This window comes from Acinonyx jubatus, chromosome D3, assembly GCF_027475565.1.
Source record: "Acinonyx jubatus isolate Ajub_Pintada_27869175 chromosome D3, VMU_Ajub_asm_v1.0, whole genome shotgun sequence".
NCBI lineage: Eukaryota > Metazoa > Chordata > Mammalia > Carnivora > Felidae > Acinonyx > Acinonyx jubatus.
In genome coordinates this window covers 15,570,002-15,594,239 of record NC_069392.1, presented here as the reverse complement: position 1 = coordinate 15,594,239, position 24,238 = coordinate 15,570,002, and the positions used below count along the sequence as shown (strand labels likewise).

General features: G+C 46.3%; 1 protein-coding gene across 2 annotated transcripts in view; it reads right to left on the bottom strand.

Moving 5' to 3' along the window:
* CCDC60 (coiled-coil domain containing 60) overlaps positions 1–24,238 on the bottom strand; it is a 161,452-nt gene that overhangs the window by 39,369 nt on the left and 97,845 nt on the right. For both annotated transcript variants that reach the window (XM_053205827.1, XM_015068571.3), the window contains 2 exons: positions 14,957–15,127; positions 5,286–5,393 (listed from right to left, as the gene is read on the bottom strand). In XM_053205827.1, the coding sequence (XP_053061802.1) occupies positions 5,286–5,393; positions 14,957–15,127 (279 nt within the window). The remainder of the gene's footprint in view (positions 1–5,285; positions 5,394–14,956; positions 15,128–24,238) is intronic.

The window sequence follows — 24,238 nt, the reverse complement described above, 5'->3', positions numbered from 1 at the left end:
GCACATGCTTGAAGGATAGACCATGTGAGGATGCAGGGAGAAGGAGGCCTCTGAAGAAACCGACCCTCCGCTAATACCTTGATCTTGGACTTCTGACCTCTGGAATGATGAGAAAATAAATTTCTACTGCTGAAGCTGCCCAGTCTGTAGCATTTTGTTTTGGTGGCCCTGGCAAACTAATGCACCGTCATCTGTGAGACCCCTATCCACCTCGCTGGCCTTGAGTCTCCCCTCTTCTGTCATCTGCAGCTTGGTGGAATTCTGCTCCATTGCTCAGGCTCACCCCTCTCTCACTTGGTGCTGCCTGGGTTAAAATCCCAGCTTTGCCACCTACCAGCTATGTGCTCTCGGTTAAATTACTTAACTTTCCTGGGCCTCACTTTCCTCATCTATAAAATGACAGGAATTGCTAGAGTGAGGGTGAGGAGAGGTGGCGGGGACTGTTCTCTGCTCTGATATATCTTCCTCTTCCTCCTCCTTCTCTGTCATCTCCATCAGGAAGCCTTCCTTGATTTCTCTAGGTCTGGGTTAGCCTGTCTCCAAGCATCCTAAAGCATCCCATCTCTATAGCATATCTTTTTGCCCCTACATTCCCAGTCCTTGTTCTAACTACCTGTTTACTTCTCTCTCTAGCCCACGAGCCTCCAAGCCACAGAGTCTTGTCCGCTGCAGGTTACTGTCGTTGACTAAGGTCATCCTTATAACAACCGTGTGAGGAAGGTACTATTAGTATCCTTATTCGGCAGATAAGGAAACTGAGGCCATATAACTTGTCCAAATTCAAAACAGGCAGCCAATGGCAGAGTTTAAATCTTAGCCCAGACAGTCTGGCTTCTGAATCTGTGCCTCATCCACGATATTTGTGCTGTTTCTTGTTACTGGGGAGAGCCCTCCCTTTTCACCAGGATAAGGGTTTCATCCAATGGGTCTGGACCTTATTCTGTATTTACAAAATGTGCCTCTCAAAAACCTGCACAAGGTATTTATATAGAGCAGCTTTATTCAATTGCCAAAACTTGGAAAGAACCAAGATGCCCTTTAGCAGGTGGAGGGATATGTAATCTGTGGTACATACATCTGGACAGTAGAATATTCAACGCTAAAAAGAAATGAGCCATCCAGCCACGAAAAGACATGAAGAGACCTCAAATGCATATCACTAAGTGAAAGAAGCCCATCTGAAAAGGCTACATAGTCTGTGATTCCAACTGTATGACGTTCTTGGAAAGGCAAAACTATGGAGACCGTGAAAAGGTCAGCAGTTGCTAAGGGTCACGCGGAGCACAGAGGATTTTTAGGGCAGTGAGAATACTCTGTGTGACACTACAGTGGTGTATACATGTCATTCATTACACATCATCTGTCCAAACCAACAGAATGTGCAACACGGAGGGAACCCTAATGTAAACTGAGGACTTTGGTTGAGGATGATATCCAAGTAAGTTCATAGGCTGTAACAACTGTACCCCTCCGGTGAGGGATGTTGATTAATGGGGGAAGCTGAGCACGGATTGGGGAGGCATTATAGTGGGGATCTCTGTATCTTCTCACTTTTTCTCTGAACCTAAGACTGCTCTAAATATATATATTATATATGTGTGTGTGTGTGTGTGTGTGTGTATAATAAAGTCTTAATGAAAAAAAAAGCGCCTCAAACCTGATGATTGTTCATCTAACATGTAGTAAAATCAACTGGAAAGAAGAAACAGAAAGAAAAAGGATCCCCAGAAACATATTTGATAACAAGTCAGTACTTCCTCATAATGACTGTGTGTCAGGTCATAGCACACTATCTTGGATTTTATCGACTTAAAAGAGAGGCCATTTTTTTTCTTAAATGCGGGACACAATAGACAAAAACACTGGACAGGGGAGCACAAAGCCTGCTTCTAAAATCCCTGCGTTCAGAACTCCAGATGAGCACACTCAGATAGCCCACTCTATCGAAACAGTTCTACCACCCAGAATACGAGTGGGTGAAAACGTGCCTGAGAAGAGAACAACGTTTGGTGCTTTTCCTAAGAGAAATCAAAATATATCTACAAAGCCATTTCAAGCACCCCATGCTGACTGCCAAGGACAAACCTGGACAGGTGACAGGCACTGCTCTTGCTGAACAGTTGCTTACGGAAGGCTGTGAGGGGCAGCCCATCATCCCAGAGAGGAAAGGAGGAGCTCTTTCTCATTCCTAGAGACCATTCCCCCCACCTTTTTATACGTAAAGATCAAGTCTCCCTTGACATGATTGAATTGATCCCCATACAGCCAATTCAGAATATTCAGCCAGCTTTGGGATCAGCTACTTTGGGTGGAAGGGACTCAGCCGGCTCTGATCCACATTGGCTGATGTGACAACTGAGGATTTGAGAACTGATCAGGCACGCCGTGCCCTGATGCCTTTGGGGACACTGGTTACAAAAAAGCCCCTCTCTGCATCTACACACTTTCCGGCATGACTTTGCATCTTCCCCATCAAGAGGTGGAATCTTTCCCCCAGTCCTTGTGTCCTTGATGCTATGGCCAATAGAATGTTGTGTATGTGTCACTGTATCCATTCTGAGCCTAAGCCTCAAGAGACTTTGGTGCTCAGGCTCCTGTTTTTGGAACCCTTCCTGACTGCCTGGGCTAGCCTGCTGCATGATGAGAGACATGTGGCCCAGTCACTCTTGTCACCTTGGCAACTAGTCAACCATAGACCTGCGCGTGAGGCCACCCTAGATGGCCGCCCTCCTGCTCACCCTTCATCTGGGCACACGCATGCACAAACCTGCCAGGATCAACCAAGCCAACCTGGACCAGCAGAACCACCCAACTGACCTGTAGACTGTGAGCAACGAAAAAATGGTTACTGTTTTAAGCAACTCCATTTTGAGGTGTTCAGTAATACAGCAATGAATTACTGATACAGTCATCAAATGCAGCCAGAGCCTTTTAACAGCCAAGGAGAAGAGGACAGCATTAGCAAACTGTGGCCAGTAGGGCTACTGTCTCTTTGCAAATAAAACTTTATTGGAACACAGCCACAGCTTTGCATGAAAGCTGCAATGGCAAAGTTAAGTCGTTGCGAGAGAGACCGTCTGGTCTGAAAAGTCTAAAATGTTAGTGTCTGTCCCTTTAGGACAAAGTCTGCTGATCCCTGGTAAAGAGTTTAATAGAAACCGACAGTAAGTACTGTGATGATAATAATATTCATCATCCTGGCCTAACGAACCTGGTATAAAGATCTGATTTAGGAGTGAGGAGGTCAGAATTCCTGTTGTAAGAATTTTGGCAGGTTCTGCCCCTCTCTGGGCTTCAGTTTCCTTATCTGGCATTGAAAGGAGATGATTAAGAAACTCTCCAGTTACTTCCAAGGTTGATATAAGCCTCAGTTTGTTCAGACCAAATGAATTGAGGGTGGGGCCCAGAAATATCCATTTTCTTTAAAAAAAAATTTTTTTTTAAGTTTACTTATTTGAGAGAGGGAGAGCAAAGAGAGAGAGAATCCCCAAGTAGTCTCCACACTATCGGCACAGAGCCCAATGTAGGGCTTGAGCTCAAAAACCGTGAGATGATGACCTGAGCTGAAATCAAGAGTCAGATGCTTAACCGACTGAGCCCCCAGAAATAGGTATTTTCCAGACATCACCCGCACCTCCATCCCCAGAGGATTCACATGCAAATGAAATCTTTAGAACCACTGATCTACACCATTCTGTTTCAGAAGGTTTGTCCATGGGACAGATGGGCAGAAGCACGTTTCCAAGGGATGCGATGAAAAATTACAAAGCCTATTCCTGCAAGAAGATGTTTTAAGAACACAAGTTTAGGTTTCCAGTTGGAATGTGCTTGAACAAATAAGTCTATCAAGAATCCAGTCATAATATCAATCAAAGGGAAGTCGGAGGAAAGTTGAGAGTGGGCTCATCAAAAGCTGGAATATTGGGGAGAGATGATGATGATGGTGATGGTGATGATGGTGGTGGTGGTGGGTGGTGATGGTGGCATCTTCCACCCATGAACTAAGTGCTCTTATTAATGATTTTATTTTTTTCCTGCCATCTCATGGTATGATTTCTCTCTTGCATTGTTTTATTCTTCAAGTACGAGACCTGGCTGTGCAAACATATCATGAGCTCCCCAAAGGCAAGGCTTTGAGATACACTTTCTGTGTAGTGCATGGTAATGCGTGTTTGGGCTGTGAAGTCAGACAGACGTGGCTTAAAAGTCCAGCCCAGTGACATGCTGAGCTCTGTGACCTTGGGCAGAGGAGCACACCTCTCAGCTGCTTTGTCATCTGCAGAGAGGGGATAGTAATACATCTGCACAATAGGGCCGCTGAGAGAACTGAGATTTGCCTGCAGAGCAGTTGGTAATGCCGTGATCACTAGGCACATGGTAGGGACTTAATAAATATTTGACAGATAAGCAGAGGAGTCTGCAATCCATTGCACCATTTTCATTGCCCTGAAGCAGTGGGTCTTAATTGGGGGAGTGGTGAAGAGGGTAGACATGATTTTGCCCCCGGGGGACATTTGTTAACGCCTAGAGACATTTTTGGTTGTCACAACTCCAGGGTGGGGCGCTACTGGTATCGAGTGGATAGAGGCCAGGGATGCTCCCAAACGCCTTGCAATGCACAGGTCAGTCCTTCACTACAAAGAATTATTCGTCCTCAAAGGTCAGTAGTGCCAAGGTCGAGAAACCCTGCCCTGGAATCAAAAGCTTCTGTCTTTGTGCCCCAAATCTTCTGGTTGAAAAGTGCTAACTAGCAAAAGAGAAAAACATGGGTTTGTAATTCTTTGGAATTGACACAAGGGGAAGAAGATGCCGAGGTTTTAGGAAGCCACGGTGTTCTTTGGAGGGTTGATGAGCCCCTGTTATACCACGCAATCATGAGTTCATGCCTCGGGTCAGGAGACAACAGGTGCTTCTCTAGGAAATAGCTCCTTGAGTTTTGGGGGAAACGCGTCCCCTGAGCCCGGGCTGAGATGTTGTTGCACGCGCTCATTGAGAGCTACAGACAGATTTTATCAGGCTTTGCAAACTATTTGACATTAGAGCGTCTGGCTCGGTGAGGAATGGAATGGCTCAGTCCCAGCGGATTTGCCACTTAGCTCTAAAGCAACACGTCTGCTTTCTGTTATTTCTTCGCGTCAGATAGCGTCGCTGACTCCAGGCTCTGTGTCCCTTTCAGGAGGACAAAGGACGAGCTCAGCAGCCTCCGATGCGTTGTTGGCTCTTTGAGCCGTTGGCTTGAACTGAAAAGCAAGCAAGGCAGATGAGCCAGAGGAGGGACTACTTACACGTGAGCCTCGGGTAGCGAGGACGAGATGATGCAGCTGTGCACGGGGGTGAATGGGCGAAGTACGACTCCAGCGCCCATCTTCCTAACCTTGGCTTGGTCGTATGTGCTGAAGGAGAAGCAGAAAGAGAAACAGAGTGAGCAGTGAGCAGCCGTTTTAAACACCTCCTTCTCTTGCCAGCGGTTATTTGGCATATATGATCGGGCACCTACTATGGGCTGGCTCGAGAGATGAGGCTTCTAGAAGCAGCCCGTGAACAGATCATGGGAAAACCCCTGCTCTTGTGGAGCGCATATTCTGGTGGAGGAGCAAAGAGAATAAACAAGATAAGTAGGGAAATGGTATGGTATATTAATATAGATCAGGGGTGGGACATGTTTTCTTCTTTTTTTTTAAAAAAATTTTTTTAATGTTTATTTATTTTTGAGACAGAGGGAGACCGAGCATGAGTGGGGGAGGGGCAGAGAGAGAGGGAGACACAGAATCCGAAGCAGGCTCCAGGCTCTGAGCCGTCAGCACAGAGCCCGATACGGGACTCGAACCCACAAACCATGAGATCATGACCTGAGCCGAAGTTGGACGCTTCACCGACCGAGCCACCCAGGCGCCCTGGGACATGTTTTCTTAAATAGGGCCAAATATTTATGACTTTGTCAGACATGTGGTCTGTGTCACAACTACTTAGTAGAATGAAAGCAGCCATTGACATATGTAAACAGTATGCAGATGGCAGTGTTCCAATAAAACTTTATCTATAAAACCTGCCTTAGGGCTGGATGTGGCCCCTGGGCTAGAGCTTGCTAACCCTCCCTCCCCTGGGGGGCTAAACAGCGAGACGTGCTGTGAGGGATAAAAAACAGAGAAGAGGGTTCAGAAGGGCTGGGAATTACAATTTTAAATAGGGTGATGAAGGAAGGTTTGACATTTGATATCTGCAGAGCATAAGGGAGTGAGCCATTCAATGATGTCTTGGGGCAGCACATTTTAGACAGAAGAAACAGCAGGTACAAATGTCCTGCGGTGGGATTGTGTTTCAGAGATGGCAGGGAGGGGAAGGGGAGGAGGGGGGGAGAGAATAGGGGCCTTGCAGCTAGTCTTGCAGGGGACTTGGGCCTTTTCTCTAAATGAGAAGGAGAGTAAAGGATTTTGAGCCAAGAGAAGATGTGTCTGACTTGCGTTCAGAAAGGATCCTTCTGGCTGCTATTTTGAAAATGATCTGTGGAGGGGGGGTGGGTGGAGGGCAAGGCCAGAGGCAAGGAGACCAGTTAGGGGTATTGCAATAATTCCAGCCTGAGAGAGGAAGGTGACTTCAGCCTGGCCATGGGGATGATGAGAAGTGGAAATGAAGGCATGAGACACAGCCAAGGAACTGCCTGGAGTTAGTGTTTCCTGTTTCTGGTCCTTTCCTTAAAGAGGCTTCATTCAGCTCTACCGACTGCTGACTAATTGGTTGGTTGAACCAGCCATGAAGTGTGGGGGATCTCAAACTTTAGAAGCAGGCACAAGTGTGCCCCTAAAGATGAGCCACAACCAGGCATACCTCTGCGGCCACCAGGCTGGCTGCTATGGGAAACCAGAGCTTCATGCTCTGCCCCCACAGAGAATATGGAAGCTTCCTCCCAAGCCAGACACCATCTGGGGATAGGGGAGGAGGGGGCTTGCTTAGAGAAGGGAGAAATAGCCCAGACAGGCAGTTCATCTTTGAAACCACTGGACATTTACCTGAAAAAGGCTCTTTCAAAAGGAAACATTAAATTACATTTAATACCATATTAGATTTTTTTTCTCCACCATCATAGAGCAAATTATTTCATTTATGTAAAATACTTTTTTTTTCTAGCAAGGCTGAGTCATAGGTTTTTATTTCTTTTTGCCTGTGACCAAATCTAGCCAATAGACACATTTTAACAAGCCTGTGTGTGTGTGTGTGTGTGTGTGTGCGCGCGTGTGTGTGTCTGAATCGATTGTATTTTAACATTGGGAAATTTCACATTAAAATGGAAACGTTTTGGCTCTGAAAACTTGCAGGTTGTTGCCACTCTGGGTCCCTGTTCTGGCTGGCAAGAGTCAGGTGGCACCCAAGATAAGGTTGCTGCCTGCTTTACCCTCAGTGTGGGCTTCTCAGGGGGTTGCCTGCTTCTTGCTCCTTGTCTGCCTTAATGCTTCCCAGGACGTGCAAGTTCCCTTAGGGCCTTTCAGTTTCTGAGCCTCAGTCTAAGTCCCTCCATTGATTGAATCATTGACGGGTTCCCTGGTTTATTCACTTCTACCCGGATTTATTGAACATCTCTTTGCTGGAGGCTTGTGGACACAGCAATGAATGAGACAGACCCAGCCTCTCCCCTCTGAAGCTTAGAGTCTAGGGACAGAAATGGGCTTGACCAAACACGCAGTTATGATAAGGCTGAGTAGGAAGAGTATATGGTTCTTTGACAGCACAAAATAGGGAGTTGGGCTGAAACGGAGCCAGGGAATACTCGTTGGAGGAAGCTGTGGCCATTTAGAACCACATACCCCAAGTTCTTTGACTCTCTTCCAAGGCAGAGATGGCTGTACGTATCCTTCCCCTGGAATCTTGGTTTTGTGAGTGGTTGAGCTAACAGAACATGTCAAAAAGAAATGGGTGTGATGCCATTTCTGGGCTCAGGCTCTAGGAACCGCAGCTTTTCCTTCTCATGTCTCAGGATGCTCACTGTTAGCACCCAGCCGTGGCCACGCTGTGAGGAAGCTGACAGCCTATGAAGAGATTCATAGGGAGAGGAGCCATGGCTGCTGGGTCTCAACCCCGGCTGAGCACAGCTGACAGCCAGCTCTAAGTTGTGGCCCATGTGGATGCGCCATGTTGGAAATGGACCCTTCAAGCTGCCGCGGTTAGTCATGGTAGAGATAGTCCTTCCCCCACTTGCCCAGATCAAGCAGCAGATTTGTCAGCAAAATAAGTGTTTGTTGTCTTGAGTTCTTCTCTTTCTTTAATTTTTTAAAATGTTTTTACTTACTTTGAAAGAGAGAGAGAGAGTAAGAGAGAAGGAGTGTGCAAGCAGGGAAGGGCAGAGAGAGAGGGAGAGAAAGAATCCTGAGCAGGCTCTGAGCGTCAGCACAAGCCTGACATGAGGCTCAGACTCACAGACCATGAGATCAAGACCTGAGCTGAAATCAAGAGTCAGAGGCTTAACCCACTGAGCCATCCAGGCACCCCTGTTGTCTTGAGTTGTTAAGTTTGGGAATGGTTGTTCACAGCAGCAGTAACTGGAACAAAAGTAAACAATCAGAAGGTTGAATGGGAATTAGGTAGGTGAATGGGATGGGGGAAAGCCCTCCTCTGGGGGGCATATCATGAGGGGGAAGGTAGGGGAGTATGTGTGGCTGGGGCTGAGGGAGAAAGACAGGACTGGCCCATCCAGAGTCTTGTAGCCCCCTGCCCAGACTTTGATCTTTATCCTGTGAGGAATGGCAGCCATCCGAGGGTTTTAAGCTGAGAGCAATTTACGTCTTGAAAAAATCCCTCTGGTTTAGTGTGTGTGGTGGGTGGGGGAATGAGGCGGAAGGGGGCAGAGGAGGTGGAGTGGGGACACACGTTAGGAATTTACTTACTCCTGAGAATTCGAGGACAACCCTGGGGTCACAGAGTTAACTAAAAAAATAGGACCGGAATCCAGGTCCCCTGATTTCCACTTGCATGAGCTCTTGATTCAGCCCTAGAGCTGAGGAAACCACAAATACATCGGCTTGCCCAGTTTTACTGGCTCAGTCATGTCCCCCAGTGGTTTAGATTACATAGAAATTAACCCAACTGTTCCAGTCCTTAATCTCTGGTTTTCTGTCGCCTCTCAACCACAAAAACAAGACGAATTCTACCCGTTGTTTTTTTCACCTTTTCAACTGAATTTGCAACTGAAAAACGAGGTCATTGAGCACAGTGGGAAAGACTGCTAGCAGACAGAAATCTTTCGGGACGTGCTTGATTTCCTTTTTCCCTTTGCCTACTTTGTCAGACTTAAAACTTTTGTCTGAAAGAACTGATCCTATGGTCTTGGATCCAGGGAGGGGAGGGGGGAATAATCTCTCCTGCTTTTATAATGCACAAGATCAAATACCTCGTTAAAAAAGTATTTTAAACGAACACTTGTCTTTTTGATACTCCTGTGATTGGAATTATATTTATAGCACCTGGCTCTTAGATGAGAGATGCTTTCTAGCCTGCCTGGAAATTAAGATTTTTAGCCATAAATCTGAGGATTTTAGGTAATTGAGGCCCACAGAGATCAAAGTCACCTTATTGCATAATAATAGCTAGCAGTTACTGAGGGAGTCTCCTTTACCAGGCTCTGTTCTAAGCAGTTTCATTCAGTCCTGAATAACCAGCCTGGGAGTTTGGTACCATTCGTAAGGGTGAAGGAGGCTCAGAGAGGTACGGTGACTTACCCAAAGTTAAATAGTCGTATGAGGGAGTCCTGTGCTCTTAACCACTACCCTGTACTGGTATGGAGAATCCCAGTGCTATTTTATAACCCCTGCTTCCCCACCTGCATTTGATGGCTACACTGCAGTCATGGCCTCCAGTTTTATTTTAATAACCAGACTTGTGCAGCTCATAGAATCCACCAGATAAGACACAGCGAGACCGATGTCTGTGAGAAGGATGATCTCATGCATATTTAAACTTATTAAACTTTAAATAAACCATGTCTCGCACACTGAAACATGGATGGTAGAAGAGAGAATTGTGTTCTATGACCATGGATTAAAACCCCATCCAAACAAGGGAGACATGGCAACAGAACTATTTAAATAGCTGCAGGAGAATCTTTAATAGACTCCTCTCCCCTTTCCCCAGTGCCTATTCTTGTGCCCATTCATCTGAGTGCAGCTTGTTCAAAAAAAAAAAAAAAAAAAAAAAAAAGCCATGAGTTCATTCCTTCTCTGTCAGGGAAAGCCTGCCAGCTGGCTAGTATCACTGGGAGTACCAGACTCTAAGCACCATCAGGCTCAGGGAAGGCAGACTTTGCACTAAACTCTTGGAACCCTCGTGGAAAGAGTAAGAACCCCCTTACTCGTTGAGTAACCTTCTGTCTATCATGTGCCCCTGTCCTGTGAGGATCCTTCATTGGTAGCCCGGTGGGTGGCTGGATGCGGGTGGCTCAGGCCATGACTTGCTTGCTTTTTTTTTTTTTTTTTTCACTCTGAAGATAATGTTGCTGACTTTGTTAAAAGGTGACACCATCAACACCTTCCTTTTTCAGCCCTGGCCTTCCTAATCAGGAATGCTGGCCACTGGCAGTTCTGGTGGGCTGATACTGCTGTGTCTAACCATGTCTCTTTCTATTCAGCACTAAAAATCCTGCTCACGAATCATACTTCTGGGGATTCTATACAGTCTCTCTTTTCACCCCCTAACCAGGAGGGGATGGACATTGTGAGACAATAGAAGCCGTATCTACTGGTCTCTGCCCCTGGCTTCTGGGACAGAGCTCCTAAAATCCTTGTCATTTCCTAAGTGGCAGTAGCACTAGGAAGATATTTTGTTCTAATATTTGGTCTTAGACTCTGGTTCTTGACACAGAACTTCTAAATCCTTTGGAATTTCCTGCGTGGTCGGAATGTCTTTTGTTCTAATGAGGCAACTCTTGGTGGGCTCCTGGACAGTTTCAGGATGAGGGCTGGTTGCCAGAAAGACCAGGCCATCGCCTTTAGAAGCCTGGAACTTTCAGCCCCACTCCCCATCCTGCAGGAAAGGGGAGAGGGGCTGGCGATTGAGTTAATGATAGATCATGACTACATAGTGAAGCCGCCATAAAAATCCCAAAAGTTCTGGCTTGGTGAGTACATCCACATTACAGGAAGGTGGCACTCCTCAACTCCAGGGGGACAGAAGCTCTTGATTTGGGACACTTCCAGGCCTCACCCTCTTTATTGATTTACCTCTCCGTCTGGCCGTTCACCTGCATCCTTTATTATATAAGTAATTGGTAAATGTAAGTCAGTGTTTCTCTGAGTTCTGTGAGCCACTCTATGAAGTGATCACACCCGAGGAGGGGGGTCATGGGAACCCTGATTTATAGCCAGTCAGAAGTACAGGTGACAGCATGGGGCTTGCGATGTGGGGACAGTCTTGTGGGACCGAGCCCTTAACCTGGGGGATCTGATGCTACTTCCTGGTAGATAGCGTCAGAATTGGGTTGGATGGTAGGATACCCAGCTGGTGTCACGGAGAATTGCTTGGTGTGGGAAGAAACCCCACACATCTGGTCTCAGAAGTGTTGTGAGTGTGGTCATGGCATCACAGTAAAGGGGAAACATGGCAGGAGTGTTTTTCCTTCACGTGCATCCTCATGGTGCTTTGTTTCGGTGCTCCTACCAAATGTGGTAGGGACTGTCCCTTAATCCTTTTCATATCTCAGTGCCCCAAGAGGCCCTGCACGTAGTAGGTCTTCAATATATAATGATTGGTTGTGCAGTGAGAAGGGGCCTGGATCAAAGTAGCCTTCTCACCACCAAACTTACTTTCCAATTGGCCAAGATGAAGGTCCAAGAATATCTTGCACTAAGGGGGCCATTGATTCCTCACTGAAGATCTTGGAGGGAAACAGAGAAATGGATTTACGTCTCACACTATGAGGCAGAACCTCATGAAAATCTCCATTAGATGTCTCTGTTCTCGAGGGTCCTGGGTGGCTCAGTTGGTTAAGTGTCCAACTTCGGCTCAGGTAGTGATCTCACATGGATTCGAGCCCTGCTTTGGGCTCTGTGCTGACAGCTCAGAGCCTGGAACCTGCTTCGCATCTGTGTCTCCTCTCTGCCCCTCCCTGTTCATGCTCTGTGTCTCTTTCCAAAAAATAAACATAAAAAAAATTTATAGACATCTCTGTTCTCTCCTAGTAGTGGCTGCCTTTTCTCTTTTCTGTCCCCTAGAAGGTCCCTTCTGCTCACAGTCTTGGGAGTCTTCTGGATGTCTCCATTCTGCCTCTTAGGTGAAGCACTTCTGCTCTTTCTCTGTATCTACATACTCCCTTAAATACTCCCTGCTCCCCTTAAAAAGACTTCTCTTTGGGATGCCCACTCCTTAAGAGGCATGGCATGGGGATGATAAATCTTAAATATTTTATCTCATTTTAGAATGGATAAGTGAGTTACTAAATGAATGCACAAATGGCAGACTAGGTTATTTGGATCGACCCTTAGGGTAAAAATAATCAAGAACATTGGACAAAATAGCAAAAAAAAAAAAAAAAAGGGAAAAAAGCAAAGAGCTGACACCAAGTGGGAATCTTTGAGCCAAAATGAAAGCCAGAGATGTAAGCAAGCATGGGTGCTAACTTGGTGTTAACGACATTTACCAATTTAGAAAAGGTTAACTTTTCCTTCTAAAATAGCATGCAAGGGGATGCCTGGGTGGCTCAGTCGGTTGAGCATAGGACTCTTGATTACAGTTCAGGTTTATGATCCTAGGGTTTTGGGTGGAGCCCTCTGTGGGGCTCCGTGCCCAGTGTGGAGCCTGCCTAAGATTCTCTCTCCCCTGCTCACTCTCTTTCTCCCTCTCTGAAGTGAAGTGAAGTGAAGTGAAGTGAAGTGAAGTAAAATAAAATAAAATAAAATAAATAAAATAAATAAAATAAAATAAAATAAAATAAAATAAAATAAAAAATTTAATTTAATTTTTAAAAAAAGCACACAGGGCAAGGAGGAGAGAAACCATAGCCCAGGGTCTGCACAAATGAGGCAGCAAAGAAAAGGCCCTTCTTACAATAAGCTGGGATTCCCAAGGGCTGCACTTTCAGGAAAGAGTATCTACAAATGTACCAGCCTCTCATAGTCTTGCACTCGGGGTTTGTATCTATCACCTGGAACCTTGAGCTTTAAGGAGATCCCCGACCATTAGCATTCTGGGAAGTGAAACAAGCCAGATGCAGAAAAGTCACACATTGTAGGATTTCACTGATAGGACCCTTGTTTTTGAGAAGCACATATTGGTACTTCTCTGAGTTAACACTGCAAAGAACATAATTTGGGACATGTTGCAGAGGAGAGGGGGTATCTGCTATGGATTCCGTTTGCTCTTTAGCCTGCAACCTGGCAATTTGGGTCCCTGAAGCCCTAGCACAGTGGCTCTCAACCTCGGCTCCACGTTGGAATCATCTTGGGGAACTTTAAATGTTCATTTATTTTTGAGAGAGAAAGAGACAGACAGAGCACGAGTAGGGGAGGGGCCGAGAGAGAGGGAGACACAGAATCCGAAGCAGGCTCCAGGCTCTGAGCCGTCAGCACAGAGCCCAACATGGGGCTTGAACTCACAAGCCGTGAGATCATGACCTGAGCTAAAGCCGGGCGTTCAACCAACTGAGCCATCCAGCACCCCCATTTTGGGTAACTTTAAAAAATACTTTGTCCAGGTAAAACCCCCAGAGATTCTGACATAATTGGTATGGGAAGCACCCTGGGCATTGCTATTTTGTGCTCTCTCACTGCATCCTTGAGATGTGGTGAGCTTAGGGTCCTCCTACTCTGCCATCTTTCCCTGGGCACTGGTATTTTAAAAACTGCCCAGGCAATTCTAATGTGTAGCCAAGGTTGAGACCACTACTGCTCTAATAGGACAATGGCTCCGGGGGCAGTCCACTTCTACCACATATTTCCTTTCTGCCTGCCTCAGCACCTCCTTTCCATCCTGATTTGTGCCTCATTCAGTCTGCACAAGCCACGAATCCCAGGAGTCTGTCCATGCAGAATGGCGCAGCCTAGGAATTTTGGTGTCACTCAAAAATTGGGACTCAAGGATGCTTTCTAACTTATGACCTTAGTCACGGGGGAACTAGGTGAGCACTTCTAAACTTTTGTCCTAATCTGTAAAAAGGGGGTAATAATAGCACCTATGTAAGGAATGTTTTGAAATTTAGATGAGAAGATATGCATAAAGCACATAGTAGACTCATAATTATTGTTGTGGTTGTCACTGTCATCATCACTGTTGCTATTATCAATGTGAATGGACATTTCATAATGGGCCAGTCTGTTGATGGTCCTCTCCCAACCAGAGAAAGACCTTTTTTTATGGAAGGAGGGGGCTACTGTATTCAACAAACCAACAAACATTTCTTGTGCACCTGTTTTGGGTAGACACTGAGCTAGGATTTGGGGATGCAGCTGAAGGCCTAGAATAGAGATATTGACGTGGGTTAAGGTGAACCAGCACACAAACACCTTACAGGAACCCTGAGTCCAAATGAGGTCTGGAGGGGGTTGGGCTGAAATCCAGGAAGTATCAGGAAAGGGTAGCATTTAAGCTGGGCTTTAATGATAAGTAGAACTTCAGTTGGAAGAAGATGTGGGGAAGGGTATTTAAGGCCCAAGGAACAGCATGGGGAAAGGCCTAGAGGTAAGGGCAAGCCTGGTAAAGAGAGGGAAAGAGGCATATTTGGGGACCAGCAAGAGTTCTTGTATAGCTCTTGGCATCAGACGTGAGGACAGATATCTGTAATAGAAGATGCTCCATTGGGTACCAGAAGGTGAGGCTGACAGGTAGGTTGGAGCGGACTAAAAGAAACGGTCAGACGCCACACCCCAAGATGGGGCTTCCAGTCTGAGACAGCTGCCATCCCTCAGCCCAACCAGGTGGTGTTCACTCTGCGTGGCCCTTCCCCGGACTGTGGACACTGTAGCTACTGCCATCTACTTACGTCAAAAGAATATCACCATAGTGGACTTCTGAGATCTTTTTGGCTGGCTGGAATTTATGTCTTTCTTCCTCTTTCAGTTTCTGAAGGTACTGTTGCTTCTTTTTCAAGGCACTCTCCTCCTGCAACATGCTGAAGTAGCCGCGGCCTGTCTTCACCGACCGAATCAACATGCTGGAGATGGGGGATGGGAGGAAGAGGGAGGGAGAGACATCAACAGAGTTGAACCGACCATTAAGATGATGCTGTATTGTCCTGGGACTAAGCATCTCTGAAGGGCACTCTCCTACCTGCAGGGCAGGAACCTTCTTGCATTTGGCACTCCGGGGTCAGATGGACCTGACCTTGAGTATTTAACCTCTCTGGTCTCAGTTCCTTCCTCACTCCACAATTCAACAAATATTTATCGAGCACCTACTATGTGCCAGGTACTCTGTTAGGTGCTATGAAATGGGCATAATAATCTGCACCCTACAGGATCAGATATCTTCATGCATGGAAAGGGGCTTGTCCATGATAATCAGTAGCAGATCAGTACTGTACGGCCCAGGCCCCTTGGCCAAGGCTGCCTTCTCTCAGATTTGCCTAAGTGCTCACCTTTGCTTCACATTTTCCTAGGGCTGCAGAAGTGGAGTGAATAAGGTCTACGGGGGCTTGTTGTGTTAGATGACATAAGTTGAGACTTCATGATTCTTTTCTTGCTGACTCAGCCACTGGTTTCTAATCAGACGTCTTGAAACTGGCCAAGACATTCTGCACCTGATGGTCCACACAACTCCCCGACTTTGCCATTTGTCACCTTGGGGTTGGAACTCGGCAGCACTGTGCTGGAGAAGGAGTGGACACATCTCTCGGTCTGTCCCCCTGTCTGACTCTCTGGGAAGTTGTCAGGCACCATGTTGAACCACCGCCATGTTTCCCCAGGCATGAAGATTGGTTCTGAGATTCAGTTTTATTCTTAAAATCCCTGTTGAACAACCAATGTGTACTAGGGATCGTGCTGACCATTGGGGACACAGTGATGAACAGGACCCTGGGTCTCTAAGAGTACATGGAAAGTCAGTGATGACGCAGAAAGATGGCAGTGGGAAGGACTCTGAGCTTTGTAGGAAGAGGGCACAAATTCAGACCAGGGGGTAGTTGGAGACATCTTCTGGATCAAGTGACATCTCCTTTCCTTTTTTCTGAGTACCTCTTTCCCTCTCCTGTCTTTCCCTTGCTCTCAGTTTTGGATGGGAATATTCTCAGCAAGCTATCATGGTTAGATTCTGATGTGACCAATTAATCCTTGTTCCTTTTCTAGGAAGAGTTAAGGTATTACTGAGGGCATTTTCTTTTCAGCAGTGGACTCTTGTATTGTCCATTGGGAAAATGCTGGGAGGCAGGAGGTGGGGCTTTTCCAGTATTTTTCAAATTGCGTCTCACAGTGATAACTTTTCATTAATTTATTTCTCTGGTGGGCATTGCCTGAAAACCTGCTAGTCTAGACACCTGTGAGGAGACTGAAGTTACAGAAAGCAATAAGACAAGGCATCTGCCCCCAGAGAGTTCATAGTATCATAGAGGAAGCACACCCAGAAACATACACTCTGAACACTCCAGTGCAAAGAGCTACAGGAACCTAGAGAAATCTAAGAAGGCTTCCTGGAGGAAGTGACATTTGGGATAAGTAGGAATTTACCAGTAGGAAACATGGGAAATGGCATACGAGTGGATGGAATAGCAGTTGTAAATGTAAAGAGGTGTGTTAGGGACTAAATATTTGTGTCCCCTTCAAATTTATGTGTTGATATCCTACCCCCCACCCCCAGCATGATAGTATCAGAAGGTAGGGTTTGGGGGAGGTAATTAGGATTAAATGAGGTCATAAGGGAGGAGCCCTCATGAAAGGGATTCTTAGTATCCTTATTAGAGTCACGGGAAAGCTTGCTTCCTCTCTCTACTGCCCACCCTGTGAGGATACAGTAAGAAGCCAGCAGCCTACAACCCGGAAGAGGATCCTCGCCAGAACCTGACCATGTGTGCACTTGATCTCAGACTTCCAGCCTCCAGAACTGTGGGAAATAAATTTCTGTTGTTTACAAGCCACTTAGCCTATGGTAGTTTGTTATAGCAGCTGGAATGGACTAGGACAGGTGAGTCTGAAGATGGCCTGTTTAGGAAAGTACAAGAATCTTTAAAAAGCTGGAGCACAGAAGGAACGTGGGAGAGTGGCCAGAGCTAAAGCTGGCAACACTGGCAGGGAACAGGTGGTGCAGGGCCTTGGGGTCTGGACGGAAGTGAGCCCCGATCTGGGAGTTGCTAGAAATAGAACTTCTAGAAATGCTTCAGGAATCTGCAAATGTTTGAGTTTTCATGAACAGTTTTCTAAGCTAATAACAATACAAAACCCACAGAACATCCTGTTATACACCAGATCAATTTCATTTATACAAGCGTTTCCTGCCATTTCTCTTGCATTGACCAGTTGTGCACTGCACAACTTTTCACATCTCAGCGTGTTTGTGGGTGTGTCTGCCAGTCACTGCCAGCCAGATGGCAGTTGTATTGTGTTTGTTATCACCTACACGCTCAAACTTGGTTGTTACTCCTAACAGCCTGATCGTACAACAGCCCCCTGAATGTTTTAGATCACAAAACCACTGGATCATGAGCTGTAGTCTGAAACATCCTTCTTCTTTCTTTCTTTTCTTTCCTTTCCTTTCTTTCCTTTCCTTTCTTTCCTTTTCTTTCTTTCTTTCTTTCTTTCTTTCTTTCTTTCTTTCTTTCTTTCTTTCATTTCCTTATAATCAAGACAGTGCCAATATCAAAATTTGCAGACTGGGGGTCGGCAGCTAGGAAGAGACTCTTGGAGACAATAGCAAAGCATCCTTTTAAGAAATGCTGCATCCAGAATGGTTGACTTGGAGTGGAACCGTGTGATTCAGAAGAGCTGGGCTCTAAATGTGAAGACGTTTGACGAAAACCTTAAGCAATGTATTTTCTCTTATAGTTTCCCCTTTTATGCAAACAGAGAGCAATCTATAAAAAAGTTGTCTAGGACAGTTAAGAAGAGCTTTTAAAAATTAGGACACCCTATTTTTAGGAAATAAAAATTCTAAAGGATAAGCAAGCATTGTCTTAATTTAATTGACAGTGTTTTTATTTCACTCTGTTTTAAGTGATGTGTCTTAGCTTCAATGGCAGCTGAGACGAAATAATGGTATTTGAGTTTCTTATAAATATGTCAGTGTCAGGTCACCAGTGATCTTCTTCTGAACTTAGACCCTGCTTCTTAGCTCCTGTCAACTCTTCTGAGTGTCTACACTACATGTCACATGTCCAACCCAGCCAGCCGATTGCAGGCAGGGATCGGGCATTATCTGCCCAGTTCATATTCTTGTCACAGCAAAATGATCTCTCAGTTTCCTCTTAGTCAAAATTTCCCAAAGTGAAACCACATTACAGATAAATTTGGCCCTGAATTGTCAGTTCTAGGTGCTTTTGCCAGGCTTTTATTTATTTACTAATTTAAAAAATACTTTTTAATGTTTGTTTACTTTTGAGAGAGTGAGGAAGCAGGGGGGGGCAGAGGGAAGGGGACAGGGGATCCGAAGCAGGCTCCGTGCTGACAACAGAGAGCCCGATGCGGGGCTTCGAACTCACAAACGGTGAGGTCCTGACTTGAGCCGAATGCTTAACCAACTGAGCCACCCAGACGTCTGCCCCACCTGGCTTTTATTTTTAAGTGTAGGAATGCGAGCTGGTTGATAGGATGTGGAATTCGTGTTTGAAACAACAGAGTGCTTCTGTTTTGCTTTGGAGCTTCTCTGAATCCACTCATCAAAGAGTGTCCTCAGGTTGCAAGATTACCCGGTGAAGAGAAAACTGTTACCATTGGCAACCCCTTAATTTCACAAATGACGGTTTTCTTGCTGTAGCACAAACAACAAATGCAGAGCTGACCTGGGGACTGAGGCTCATGTGACAGCAACCGCTGTTGTGTTACTTCTCAGAGACCCCTCGTGCAAAATTTGGTTCGGAGGTTGAAACTGACCCCACAGATGCACCAAAACTGTGTTGAAGCGACTTAATACTCATGTGATGAGGCTTTCTGGGCAGAGCAGGAAAGGCTCCCAAACAGGTCTGAAATCATGGAAGGTTGACTGCTTAGGGTTCTGTCATGGTCAGGGAGTGGGGCTGGGGTGAGCGGTCCCTGGTCTGTGGCTTGGGCTTCCCTCCGGCACCTGGACTTTCTTATTAGCTTGCCCAGACGTGGACAGAAGAGCAAGAACTGGGGGGCGCTTGAAAGCTATCAACTTGTCACACGTCAAAAATGGAGTCAGATTCCTTATTGCATTCATTCACACCCAACTCGCTGCATCATTATCAACCATTCGACAAAAATGTATCGAGTGCTTTGCCGGGTGCCTGCCAGGCTCTGTTCTAGGTGCTGAGATAACAGCAGCAAACAAAAGAGCCACAAAATTCCTGCCCTCATGAAGCTCATATTCCAGGGGGAGTGGAGACAGACAAGCACAACGAAGTAAACTGTAGGCAGTATGCTAAGTGCTGTGGAGGAACATAAAGTGGGGGCATGAGGAGAGTGACTGCCAGGGGTGGGGAGGTTTGATCCACGAAAGGTTTTGCTGAGAAGGTGTCATGCCAGTTTCTGGGGGAAGAGTGTTTCAAGTAAAGGGAATATAGCATATGCAAAGGCCCTGGGCAAGTCCAGTTAGATTAAGAAAGTTTAATTTTCATTGGATAAAATGTGACATTGCACCATCCATGTGTGCTACTGGTATATTGTATTTGCTTTGAGTTAAAAAAAAATTTTTTTTAATTTATTTTGGGGGGGGGGGTGGAAGGGGCAGAGAGAGAGAGGAAGACACAAGCTCCGAAGCAGGCTCCAGGCTCTGAGCTGGCAGCACAGAGCCTAGTGTGGGGCTCGAACTCACGGACCTTGAGATCACGACCTGAGCTGAAGTCGGACGCTTAACCGACTAAGCCACCCAGGCGCCCCTGTATTTGCTTTAGATATTGGTGTTCTCTTTAAGATTTATGGCAGAATGGTCTTGCTCTAAAAAAAGGAAGGAAGGAAAGAGGTGGGGGGGAGAAGGAGGGAAGGAAGGAAGGAGGGGGGGAGGAAGAAACTGCTGCTCTGGGCACCTGTTGCCTCCCCACAGCCTTGTTCCTGGGTGCTACTCCAGGAGGCAGTAGATTTTACGATTTTAATTAAGAAGCTCATTGCTAATCACTCAATCTAACATCCTCTTGTGCAGTAACAGAGCTGTAGAGGCCCCTTTCTGCCATTGGACTTCAGGAAGACTTAAGTACGTAATAAATCATGCAGATAAGAGGCCTTTGTATTGAACTAGGCAGTGATGTGCTTTCACGTCTGTGGTAGAACTCAGCCGCACCCTCCCAACCCCCTCACTTCTGGATGCATGAATTAATTGATTTATCCTCACAGTAGCTCTGTGTTGTAGGTACTGCTGTTGTCACTGGGTCTCAACCCAGTGGATTGAATGGGTGGAGTCCAGCGGTCCAGTGTGCTGCTTTATAGAATGTCAGGATGTTTCCGTTAGAAAGTCTCACCTGCCTTCCCTGGAAATCACTTTCATTGACTTTAGAGAATCTGTGGGCCACTGGGTCCTTGACTGACTTGAGAGGATTGTCATTGACTGGCAGGTGTCACAGCGCCCCTTGAGCTATGAAACCTCCCTTGGTGTCCTCTAGATTTCTTTAGGGAGTGAAAGGTTGTCACTGAAAGCTGTCTGTCCCAGGACACACCATGGTCTTTAGGGGCAGGGAGTGGGGACAGGTATGGAGAAGACTCATCATGTGTGTTTACTGTGCACAACAGTGGAGGGGGTCCCACTGACACGGGACAGACCTGGCCACTTTGGTGGGCTTTGGGCTCTGATTTCAGTGTGATGGGACAAAAGCCTCTGTCTTCCCCTGAAGAACCTGTAACCAACTAGATCCTGAAAGGTATGTATTATGGATTGAATTGTGTTTTCCCACAATTCACAGGCTGAAGCCTTAACTCCCAGTATCTCAGAAAGTGACCTTATAAGGTCACTGCTGATGCAATTAGTTAAGATGAGGTCATGCTGGAGTAGGGTGGGCCCCTCATCCAAGATGACTGCTGTCCTTATAAAAAGGGGAAATTTGGGGTCACCTGGGGGGCTCAGTCGGTTAAGCATCTGACTCTTGATTTTGGCTCAGGTCGCGATCTCACGGTTCATGGGACCGAGCCCTGTGTTGGGCTCTGTGCTGACATCGTGGAGCCTGCTAGGGATTCTCTCTCTCCCCCTCTCTCTCTCTGCCCCTCCCCCACTCATGCATGTGCACGCTCTCTCTCTCTCAAATAAATAAACATTTTTTTAAAAAAGGGGGAAATTTGGACACAGGCAAGCACATGGGGAGAATATGAAGCCATATGAAGATGAAGGCAGAGATCGGGGCGATGTTCCCACAGGAAGGAGCACCAAACACGGCTTGCAAACCATGAGTAGTAGCTGGGTGGAGGCATAGAACAGAGTCCCCCTCACAGGCCTCAGAAGGAACCAACCCCGCTGACACACTGATCTTGGACTTCTAGGCTCCAGAAGTGTGAGACAACACATCTCTGTGGCTGAGCCACCCGGCTGGTGGTGCTTTGTTATGGCAATGCCAGCAAACTGTTACATAGTGTGATCAGATATCTAGGCCAGCACGCATGGGACAGCCAGCCTCACTGTGTTGTCTTTGTCCATGAGGGTTAACAACGTCCTTCTTAAATTAATTTATAAAAAGTGGCAGATTGATGGTCCATGCCACAGTAAAGAAAAAGGGCTTGAACATTATGTGGCATGCCTTAGGCTGGACACCTGTTAAGTGTCAGACTCTGCATCAGGCACTGATTATAACGTGTTAAGTTCTGTTCGGGGCACTGGCATTGCAAAGGTGAACGTATCCTCGGAGGATTCACAGTCTTCACCTCTGAGTCTTAGTTATGCATTTTTTTATTGTAATTAAGAGGTTGGTGAGAGGTTTGTTTGACTCCTTTTTGCCCTTATTCCAAAAAAGTATTAGAGGCAGAAAATTCAAAACAAAACAAAAAAAAAGGGATAAAGGCAGGAAAAGCAAGAAGGCAAAAAATCAGATAAGACAGGTGTCAAAACCTGTACCACATTGGGGTGCCTGGATGGTTCAGTCGGTTAAGCATCTTATTTCGGCTCAGGTCATGATCTCACCGTTCGCGAGTTCAAGCCCCGCATCAGGCTCTGTGCTGACAGCTCAGAGCTTGGAGCCTGCTTTGGGTTCTGTGTCTCCCTCTCCCCCACCCTCACTCTGTCTGTCTTTCTGTCAAAAATAAACATTAAAAAAAAAATTTTAAAAACCAAACCTGCACCACATGATCTAGTGCACGATTTGGCCCTGAGCATCCTACTGGCTAATGCAAAAAGGGAAATACAATCCCTCATGTGATTCCCAATGACCGTACGATTTTTAAAAAGCTGTTCAGGAGATGCCTACTTATTCCTGGTGCTGAAACTAGGAAGCGATTTTTCTCAAGGATCTGTACAGGGAGGACATGCTGTGTAAAGCCATCTCTGTAACAAGACCCTAAGTGCCGATAGTGATGAATGCCTGAATAACTCACAGAAGGGGAAAGGGAAACCCAGCTTAGCCAATTTGAGGAATCAAGTTTTCTGTTGGAATTACCACCCCTTTTCATCCAAGGCAGCCAGACTCCCAGCTGCTAGATCTTCTGGAAAGACCTGGGTGAGAGATGAGCAGAGCTGGTGGGGGGTGGGGGGTGGGGCGGGTCTGGGCCCTCATGTCAGACACACCAGTCTATTCTAGGAATTTCAGGCTACAAGATATTCATTCATTGAGCTGCGAAGCACTCCCATGGTACCGTGGAGGCCCATTTAAAAATGCTTAATATTTCAGCAAATTCCCATTTAATTCCCTTGTATGTTCCCTACATTTTCTCCATCATTATTGCTGATTACCAGGCTATTTGTGTGAAGGGAGCTATTTGCAGGGAAGAGCAGTATTCGCCTTTAAATCCACTCACCCGGGGCCTCCTGTTCACTGCTTTCCATGCTGTAAAACTCCCCTGGCTAACATCGCAAGAGGAACGATGGGGAGTAAAATAATTAACTGCATCAGGCAAGCGGAGGAAGCAGCCGATTATAAAATGGAAAGTTTCCTCTATCCAGTGTGACATATTCTTATCCAGTGCATGGGGATGGGTTTTTATTTCTAAGGGACATATGTTCTCTGTACGGGAGTCTGTGTGTGATCCCATGAATGGAGATTGCTCACTTCGGGAACAGCGTTCTCAGCAGGACTTAGCTCAGACCAAAGGGACAGAAGTCAGGAAGCCCAGGTTTCTCCCAGGCCCCTTCAGACTTGAGGAGCAGTAAATACATGGTGAGGCTTGCACGGAACAGCCTCTGCATGGGACCTTTGCCTGTCTCTCAGGCAGGTTTTAAACCTCTCTGAACTTTAGCCTCTTCATTTTCAAATGGGGAAAATATTGGCTCTTGCCTCGGAGGGCTCTTGGCAGGATTAAATGAGATAGTGGACCTAAACAGCTTACTATGGTGCCTACCACACAGGACTCTGTGAGTGAGAGCTCTAATTATTATTGCCAACTCGCTCACCGTCCTGAGAGGTTAGTGTAATTTACAGGTGAGAAAACAAGGAAAGGGGTAGTAAATGATGAGGGTCCGTAACAGCCGGAAAGTGGCAGAGCAGGCATCGGAAGCCAGGAGGGCTGGTTCCAGAATTTCTCCCTCTCCACCTGCATGCTGCAAGGTGAATCACATTCAACTGGAAGCTTCTAAAGCTTTGATTCAGTGGCTTAATTGGTTAAGTGTCTGACTCTTGGTTTCGGCTCAGGTCATGATCTCATGGTTTCATGGGTTTGAGTCCCGTGTTGGGCTCTGTGCTGGCAGCGTGGAGCCTGCTTGGGATTCTGTGTCTCTCTCTTTCTCTCTCTCTCTCTGCCCCTCCCCCACTCATGCTGTCTCTGTATCTCTCAAAAATAAAATAAACTTTAAAAAAAAAAAAAGCTTTGACTTTGCATATCTCCAGGCTGTATGTTGTGTAGGGTTCACCTCTAGGCCTGCAGACTAGAAACTGGTGGCTTACCTTTTCCCCCTTTAGACCATGTTTTACCCAATCCAAGATAACACCTGTAGTAGATTAAGTCAGTGCTCACATTCCCCCGTTCCCTGTATTCAAGGGTGGAGTGTACTTCCCAGCCCCCTGGCTTTTGGCTTTCACGTAACTTCCTTGGCCTAT